The sequence below is a fragment of the Sinocyclocheilus anshuiensis genome, unplaced genomic scaffold, assembly GCF_001515605.1.
Source record: "Sinocyclocheilus anshuiensis isolate Anshui unplaced genomic scaffold, SAMN03320099.WGS_v1.1 scaffold43, whole genome shotgun sequence".
In the NCBI taxonomy this organism is placed as follows: domain Eukaryota; kingdom Metazoa; phylum Chordata; class Actinopteri; order Cypriniformes; family Cyprinidae; genus Sinocyclocheilus; species Sinocyclocheilus anshuiensis.
In genome coordinates, this window is record NW_015549580.1 from 647,630 (window position 1) to 657,513 (window position 9,884).

Consider the following 9,884-nt stretch of genomic DNA (forward strand, 5'->3'; position numbering starts at 1 on the left):
ATATTAACTTGATGAATTACAGTGGCGATCAATAAAGTTTTGAACGCTGTATATAAATAATCCGAATTTACTGGAAGACTGAGCTTTTTAATGAATCTCTAGCGTGTAATGTGGAGTCCGCAGAGATAAATGACAGATTCACTTACTGGACCAATTCAGAACAAGGAATTAGAATGTGATTCATTCAACTATGTGACATACGACGAACAGAATCAACGCGATCATTAGCAACCAAGCTGGCATAAATATCTTCCTCAAACTCACTTCACTGGCGTAATTAAAACCTAAAACAATTCATGGGCTTTATAGTTGAGTTAATATTGAGTTTGTATTCAGCGACATCATGTGGTGATTTGGAGGAATAACATTGAGGTTTTCAGCAGAGGTCTGGTAGTTTCGTGTCTCAGAGGAGACTGGGGCTAGTTGTCACAATTTTAGTCTAGAAAATATTTTTCATTTCTTAATATTACTGAAAAATCTTAAATACAGAAAAATTTTGAATACTGTTATTGCCCAGGGGGGGGAAATGAGTCCATAGAACACACTTTGACTTTTTGGGAATTAAAAAGTGGGGTAGTCACATTAAATAGTATGCTTTAACTAGTTACAGGCTTATCAGCAAAATGTAAACAATAAATAACAATTATTAAGCACAAATAATCAATTTAAAAATAAATTTAATATTGCAGACTCATATTGATAAACACATGCCCCAACCTATTTATGAAAATATACTATTGTCTTAACGACATAATTCAGCTTTTAGGTTCAAATCTACCTTCATTAGTCATACTTGCCTCTTAGAATTAAAAAAAAAATTAGATTTTTATTTAGGAGGACGTAATTCACAACAATTATTTTAATTTAAGAGGTTTTTGAACTAGGTGTTTGAAATCAACATACTAACCCTCCGCTAGACTAAATTATCTGAGTGACAACTAGCCTTCCTTATATTATCTGAAATAGCCTACAGGCTTTGAGCGTCAGATACAAATGACATTCATTTTAACATGACCACATGTTTGTGGTAGAAGAAATCTCAGATGTTAAATTATGCAATAGCAGCAGAAAAACACAACCTGTAAAAAGAACAATACTGGCTGCTCCAAATTATGCCTTGTTTTTGCTGTTGCCTGTTATAGATATTGCTCCTTTGTCCAATTATAATCAATCATAAGAAACATTTCTAGAAGATCATGGTCACAGACGAGCTAGACATCAACAGCTAGAAAGTCCCTATGCAGGATCCAAAACATTTGTTTGCTTTCGATCTTTGCATGGTTGCCAGAGTAGTTTATAATTGGCCAGCACACATCAAACCTTTTGGAAGTGTTTGGTCAGAGCATAAATAATTCGAAAGCAGAAACATGTATACAAAGGAAACTGCAAGCCATTTAATTGAGAAAATGACTGTTGACAAGCACCTTAGTTGGTGAGAACCGAGACATGAAATATAATTTTCACACATAAATTGCAACTCATGGCATTTTGAACTTAACTATTTATTCACCAAATTAGGTTTTTGATTTTTGGGATCCTTTCTGAGTAAACTGATGGGGGAAAGGGGTTTTCTGTGAATACAGCTCTGAAAAACTGCAAGAGAACAGTGGGCAATTAGAGCTTTTATTGTTTTCAGACCTCTCTTTTATGAAAGTCCATTATCTAGGTGATGTAAATGTGAAATGTGTGACCCTTTGAAGATTTTCCTGCCACAGGCCATTTACTTTGAAGAGCCCCAAGAGAAAGCAAAATGTAAAAAATGTTCTTTTTCTTTTAGGTCCGTATCCATTTCAGATGTCTGTACTCCAAAGAGCTCGCCATGCTAATATATCCTCTTGTTCAAGGACTTTATGAATAACCGCTGGAGAGGAAGAGAGATATTGAATAATTTGTGTAATAATATTGTTCTTGTTGTATTCCATGGCATGTACCTCCGTTAATGAGTTGTCATCGTTAAGGCACACAAAACACAGTTATTAATGGTGGCCTCTGGTCAGCCGCACACTGCAATAAAACCACACAAAATGAAACACAAACAGAAGAAAAGAAATTAGTTGCTATGATAATGTTTACAGTGATTAACTGCTAAGGTTAAAGCATTGGAGGGTAAAATTAAGAAACAGTTGTGATGTGGTGACTAAGTATAGTGCAGGCAATTCCAGTTCATGTTGTTTGTGCAGATGTCAAACCAAGTTAGGCTTGTGGCAGCATGTAAAGATTGTCACATTTAAAAAAAAAATACCTCTGGACTGCCTCCAGGCCTTTTTAGGTATGGATTTGTTCTTCTTTTCTGTTGTATTCAAAGAGTTTTCTGACACATTTCTAGTTTCCACCTTTATTATTAGACTGGACAGAAATATTCTTACCACCCACTGAGAGACCGAGGTAAAATACAGGTCCAGAATAAAAACGGAGTATTATTTCATACAATATGTGTATAGCTATGGCTACATGTATATTGATGGTTCCTGTACTTGAATTTGATTGGCCAAGTGACATTCCAATCACTGAATCATTTACTGAAATTATTTATCCTGTGGAAAACAATAGAAGAACTTTGCATGTTTGTGAAAGTTAGTTTGACTCATATGTTAACTGGGTGTATTTTGAAGGCCTCAAGGCCAAACTAATAACTGACTGTGTAGGCCTTATGGCCTACGTGACTGTGCTTATGAAAGGAGAATACAGAAGGAAGTACTGGAGATGGGAGATGCTACAGGATGAGATAGAAATAGATAATGTGTGTAAAACTCATTAAAATCCTGACAGCTCCTTAAAATCCTAAAATGTATAAGCCTCTGCAACCTTGGGCACCCGGAAAGTGGTAGATAATAGAAGTTATCTTTTGAAAAACAGACTAGCAGGTGGTTTTCTACAATGAAAGCAAGTATTATGAAAACTAATGAACAATTGTGCGAAGTACCATGAATTATGTATCAAAGAATGGTCTGAACGCTCATTGGACAGTGACCGATAACAAAATTGTGCACAAAAAAATAGTCTGGACAGAGACAAATTGAGATGTTCTGCAGGCATCTCGGCTTTGTTGTCTTCTTGCAATAAAGTCTAATTTTGACTTTTGAAACTGCCTCCTGATCATTATTTTGCAAGACAGAGAAGACTTATCTTCACAACATAATTCATTCAAAAACACTGGTTCATTCAGTTAAAAGAAAATGCTGTATCCAAAATTGCCCCCCATAGCTTCCGTCACTGCTCCCTACATTACACATGAATGAGGGTCTACCAAGTAATTCACCCAAGGAAATAGGGTGTCTTTAAAAGAGCCTTTGAATCATTAATTCAAACGATTCGCTCATCTATGGTTCATTCAGGTATTGATTTTGCTTTAAAATTGGTTTGGTTCGAAAATATACAAAAGTGGCTGGCAATATTGTCTAAAATGTAAGTCTTGTTTGTGGAGCTGTTGTATAAGAACAATATGCAAATCACATGATAGTCCACTCTTGACAACAGCAGTCATGCTCATGTGATATTGCTTAATTGTATTTTTTCATGGTCAATAAAGCTAATCAGGGACATGTGTTGTGAATCAGAACTCTTGCCTGAGAAATTACAGGTATTTTTTAATACCTCGGAAGTCTGAAATGGAAAGAGCTTTCTATAAACAGTGGCAATGCCATTTACATAGAGATGAACTCTCTTGAGATCTCTTCAAAGTTGAGCATACATGAACGTCTAAATTAGATCAGTAACAACACTGGAGGGTGATTATGTTGTAAAATTATTTTAATAGTTTTAAATTCAAAGATCAAACTTGTGTAAAAAAAAAAAAAGTGCAATAATTTCAAAGTGCTTCTAGAGTAATTGGTTCAGTGTTAGTTTGGATCTTATCTACTGTCCTTTCAAGTGAAGCAGAACATTATATACTTATGTAAAGCAATACCCCTAAAATTTCTACATCTGACTAAATGATTGTACAGCTGGCAGACAGTAGTTTTCCTAAAAAGAAATGTTAATCAGTTTGAAGAAATGAGCCAACCCAAGACTGGTGGGAAGAAAGAGGCGTTCAATGTCACCTCACAAAAACATCTTTTCAGCATTTCTCAATTTTGCAGGGTTGTTGAATCAATACAGAGAAAACTGCACATCTTTTGTTGAAAAGCACTGCTGCCATCCACACTGGAAAGGACCCATGGTAAAGCCATCATTTGTCCCATCTTTGTATACTTTTTCGATTCATCGCATAATTATATATCTGAATAAAGATCCAAGAGCATAACAAAATCTATGGGCAAATCTCTCATTAACACTCTTCCAATGAGAATACCCAATACTCCCTAATCTTTTTTTTCTCTTGTCTTCTTTTCTCTACTCTCCTCTCCAGTCCTGCATCAGTCTCACTCTTTACACCAGCGGCTGCTTGTCAGAAGCGGTGGAGGGCAGGGACTCCACGCTGGCTCTGTAGATGGGCTTCTTCTGGGAGCGGTCATCACTGAAAGGATGAGAGAAGGAAATACGACAGACTGAGTGTTTTATCGGGCAGAATAAGAAAAGATTTGGGCCTGAGGGAGAGACGTGGTTAGTAAGAGTTATTTGCACATAAACTACCCTGCCTGGACAGATTTGAGGGAGTGAGAAGATGTAGGGGGGGAGAAGTGGTCATCAGCATCTACTGATGCTCACAGTAATACACGGACTCCACTCGACATGACGGAGGAGGGCTTGAGGTTAAAAACCCACATGAATCACAGTGAACAACATGACTAGGGCAGTTTTGAGTACTTACATGGGTCCATTACTCTTCCTCTGTTTGGCTCGGCGGCAGAGGTAAGCGGTCATGGATATCACAATCACCAGAAGGACAAATCCTGCTCCAGATACCATGAGAATAATGCGACCGGTGGTTGTCTCATACCATGCTGCATCCTCTATAAGACACAGACGCAGTCACAAATTATACATCTATCAAACTGACTTTAAAATTTTTGTTACAAAATAAGAAAAACCAACTACAAACCTAATCAAACTAGTTTAACTTGATAGACACTTTGGTATTAGTTGCTCAGCTTTGGGCAGGTGAGCTAATTGTCAGCATTACATCAAATTCAACTATCTACATTCTTAAGTTCTTATTGCGATTCATCAGTTCACATTAGTGCAAATAAAATAATTGCTGACTTCAGAGTCTTCGAATCAAAATAATAACTTGCACTTTCTCTGAAACGACGCTCATTATCTGCTGACATCAATTTGATTACATTCCAATATTTACACTTTGAATCTACTTAATAACAGTGGCTGATATAAATTATGGTTCCTCTGACTTAAAAAAAAAAATCTGTTATTTCAGAACAAATTACTAAATATCTCTATACATACTGTCAAAATGCAGAAAAATATTGAGATATCGTAAGACATTAAGGCACAATTATTTGTAAAGCTGCTTTGAAACAACATAAGATTGCGAAAAGTGCTCTACCAATAAAATTAACTTAATTTTGAAAGCTATAAGGTTCAGTTTTAATACAATGACAGTCAGATATTATAATCCTGACTTAAAGAAAAGTGGCCATGGGGTATCATCTCAAAATTATTTTTTTATCCTGTCTCATTTAGAAATATGTCATATTATGGAAGTTAAGTGGGGTCACGGGTCAATATTATTGTCTTCCACAGGCTTACATATGTACCACTGTCTAAGCTAATCCATTGGCTCCAAAGGTCTTCCTGTTGTATTCAGATAACTTAAACTGAATATTGGATAAATAGATCAAAGAGGGATTTTGTTTGTTGAACTGTTGTTAGTGCCATTGGATATCAAATGAAATGTTCAAATCATTAACATACTGAACATAAACAAATCAACTCAAGTTGTTTACTATAAGCTGCACACTGTTGACCCCTTTTTGCTGTTCTGACCTGGTAGAACAGTGATGCTGATTGTACGTTTCTTCATGAGGGAATGCACAGTAGGAGACTGAGCCGAACAGGTGAATCTCCCTCCATCCTGTTCCCTCACATTCTCCAACTTCAGCTTATTGGAAGGCAAAAGCCAGTCCTCTCCCTTAACAGAAAGCAGACACAAACAGACAGGGAAGAAGTTATTGAGAAGTGAAAAGCAAAGCAGGAACTACACATAAGATATGACGTAAGAAATATAAGCCAGAAGTAATAATTATTATGCAGGGAACCATGGAAGAAGCCGAATTCCCACTTCTGTAAACTTTTAAAAAGAATCCCTGCACCAGTTACAATAAATAATGATAGTGAGAGTAATGAAGTAAAAATAAAACATAACACCATACAATTCAAAGAAAACAAATGCCTGTGCAAAATCCACTCAAAGTACATCATAACCATGCAAATGCTTTTGGCACTAAAGGAACTTCTGCAGCCTGCCAACAAAGTCCATTTCAATTTAAATGAAAGTGAATTAAGAGGATTCCCAGTCAAGCCAAAGCACCATTGTTTAAGCTAATCAGTTGGCTCCAAATGTCTTCCTGTTTCCTCTGCTGGAGTGCACACACAGAGCACAATAAACAGGTAGCTGCTATATGTCAGACCGTGCTCTGCCATATAAGGGAAGTTTGCTTTTCTGGTTTACTCTGTTCATAAGAATCTGCCAGGTAGAAAACATAAGTGAAAATATGTATTTGAACTGTCAGACATCAGTGACATGTGGTGGAAGACACATTGTCATTCTGAATAACAGAAGTGAGTCGGTCTACATCTCATGAAATTCTATAGTCATCGATCACCCACACCATGACATTTGGAGGGACTTTTTTTTTTTGGTCTGAGAAATAGAGCATGCACGTGCTTTCTACAGCATGTTACATGTAGTCAAGATTAGTATGTTCAACAGTTACTCACAGATCCAAAATGAACATGGCAAGTGAATTGAGTTTAACCAGCCTTACCAGAAAACAGTTGGTACTGTTTCTCAATACAAGAAATAGCTCACATGTGTTGCCACATGGTGAAATAAACTTCTAAACTTCCAAGATAAACAAATGTTGGCAAATTTTCCACTGAGGTAGAAGATGCACAAGATGTGACAGATGTTTTCTTTAGCAAACATCTGTCAAGACTCATGTGGCTTATTCCTTTGATTTGAATCGTGTGTGTCAGTTACATCAGTGATTGTACGATTAGCATTCTAACCTTCTACTTAAACTTAAAAGCCAATTTTTGCTCACATTTGGCTGCAGTTTTGGACCATGGTTGCACCAAGCTTTCATATAAAAATAAATCAGAATCAGAATTGATACGAGGAGTGTAGACTAGACTAGACCTCTAGAGACTCTTTAGTGTAGATCTACCATACATTCCTGGCTTAGCACATTTCCTGTTCTAACTAAATTAGTTGACAATTTTACAACCTTTTACCCAGACCTGTGTGAATAAGCTTATTTTCACTTTAACAGCAAGCTGGCCTTCCAGGTCTTTCTCTCAAATGTATGAGAAACCTACATGAAAACAGCAACTGCAATCCCAATACAGCAGTTTTGTAGTAGACAGAGTAATGCATCATGTTTAAAAGAAACTGTAAGAAAAATGAAGGAAAAAGGAAAGCAAGAGCATTTGATATTAAAGCTGTCACCTCTTTAGCCCAGAAGTACTCCGGTGCCTCAGAAGCTGAAGTAGAACATTCCAGCTCCACATTATCTCCTAATCGTACTTTGAGGTCCTGCACCGAGTTGAAATAACGTGTTAAGTATCCCAAACCAGCCCTGTGCACAGCCACCTCCCGCATATCTGTGAGAGAAAAAGAGAGAACATTTGAGGATAAAGCGGATTAGTCAAAACAGCTCTGCTCCTGGATACATTTGCATAGCAAATAAAAAAAATTGAAGTAGGGCATGGAAATTCTGAGCATGTTTTCAGTGCTCAAAAAATAACGTGTACAGTATATATTTAGTATTATATAAGATATCCTATTCACACATTATTTTTACATATGTATTTATAAAATACACGTGTATAAACATCATCAGTCAGTAAGATTTTTTGAAAGAAATTAATGCTTTTATTCAGCAAGGATGCATAAAATGTATCAAAAGTGACAGTAAAAACTTTTAAATAGATTTAGATCAAATAAATGCAGTTCTTATGAACTTTCTATTCATCCCAGTTTTTTTTAAAGCAGACTAATCATTTTTCAACATTGATAATTACAGAAAAATGTTTCCAAATCAGTATATTAGAATGATTTCTGAAGGATCATTTGACACTAGAGACTGGAGTAATGACTGCTGAAAATTCAGCTTTACCATCAAATACCTACATTTTTTTTTTTTAAATGCAGCATTGGGGAGCATAAGAGACTTCATTCAAAAACATGAAAAAATCTTACCGACCCCAAACTTTTAAACAGTATTGTAACTTGTTGGTAACAGCGATGGATTATCATCAATTATTATAGTATATTAAGTTCAGGTTCACTGTAATAATACAATGTGAGCATGGATCATCTTGTCTCCTTCTGATTATTCATACTGAACATTTCTGTATCGATCCATCTGTTTTTTCCATCAAATACCTACATTTTTTTTTTTAAATGCAGCATTGGGGAGCATAAGAGACTTCATTCAAAAACATAAAAAAATCTTACCGACCCCAAACTTTTAAACAGTATTGTAACTTGTTGGTAACAGCGATGGATTATCATCAATTATTATAGTATATTAAGTTCAGGTTCACTGTAATAATACAATGTGAGCATGGATCATCTTGTCTCCTTCTGATTATTCATACTGAACATTTCTGTATCGATCCATCTGTTTTTTCCACTCAGTTTTTCCCAATAAATCTCCACTGTCAAATCATCCCTGGCCACTGTAAAGCCCACAATCAATACCAATATGGATTTTGTCATCTTGGGAGATAAAGAGTTTTATTTGTCATCTAATCTTTAAATCCCAAATATAAAACTTCCTTTCAACAAAATGTCAGATGCAACTTGACTCTCATACAACGATGGAAAGACTGATGCATCAGGACAATCTAGACACATATGGATCCATTTTTGTATGTAGCAATCAATGGGGATTTGCATCACAGACCATTAGTACTTTTCATGCTGCCCTTGATGTCTCTTACTCACAGTGTATGGGGATGGTGAAGGGTTGGGAGGAGTTGTCTGCTGCAGAACTGTTCTCAGAGACGCAGCGGTATGGACCCTCAGACCAGGACTGGATGCTGGCGATGAAGAGGAGTAGTCTGCCTTCCTCCCTTCTCACATCCACGTCATACAGAAAACACCGGCGGTAGAAATAAGCCTGATCTGACTCTAGCCGAAACCACTTATTCATGTACTGTTGGGAAGAAAAAGAAAGAAATATTTCACTCCAGTAGCTTACAAATTGAATATGATGCTCATTTGACTTCAACAATATATTAACAGCATGTGATTTACTTTGACTACTTTAGTGGTGCCTTTTTTTTTTGTCCTTTTGGGGCAAAAAAAAACTTAAATCTTAAAAATATCTATTTTTATAACAAATGTTGTAATAACATTTTCATTTTGGGTGAAGGTGAACATATAAAATAATAGGCAGAAAAATCTTTTTTTTTTTTTTTTTACAGAACAGTTTATTGAACATTTAGAAAAATATAAAAATATATAGTGTTTTTTGTTGAGTCTCATATTTGATTTGATGATATACTGATAGCTTTGTAAATCAATATGATCGTTATAACAGTATATCAGACTACATAGATAAAATGCATATAAATATCAGTTGTTACTCTGTATCTCCCATATGTATTTTTACTATTGTGGTTATTGCAAAACATTTAATGCAATGCAATGCCAATTGAGAGATGTACACATAAACATTCCTCAAAAGGCTGATGCATCATATTTTATACTCACATATTAATATTATTTTTCCAATATATATATATATATATATATA

The 9,884-nt window shown here is 35.7% G+C and overlaps 1 protein-coding gene across 3 annotated transcripts in view; it reads right to left on the reverse strand.

Annotated features, from left to right (window-relative positions):
• Positions 1-3,742: 3,742 nt before the first annotated feature.
• LOC107657658 (vascular endothelial growth factor receptor 3-like) overlaps positions 3,743-9,884 on the reverse strand; it is an 8,936-nt gene continuing 2,794 nt past the window's right edge. For all 3 annotated transcript variants that reach the window (XM_016445822.1, XM_016445821.1, XM_016445820.1), the window contains exons 4-8: positions 9,071-9,281; positions 7,568-7,722; positions 5,884-6,028; positions 4,751-4,892; positions 3,743-4,456 (exon numbers count right to left, since the gene is read on the reverse strand). In XM_016445822.1, the coding sequence (XP_016301308.1) occupies positions 4,369-4,456; positions 4,751-4,892; positions 5,884-6,028; positions 7,568-7,722; positions 9,071-9,281 (741 nt within the window). In that variant the 3' untranslated portion in view covers positions 3,743-4,368. The remainder of the gene's footprint in view (positions 4,457-4,750; positions 4,893-5,883; positions 6,029-7,567; positions 7,723-9,070; positions 9,282-9,884) is intronic.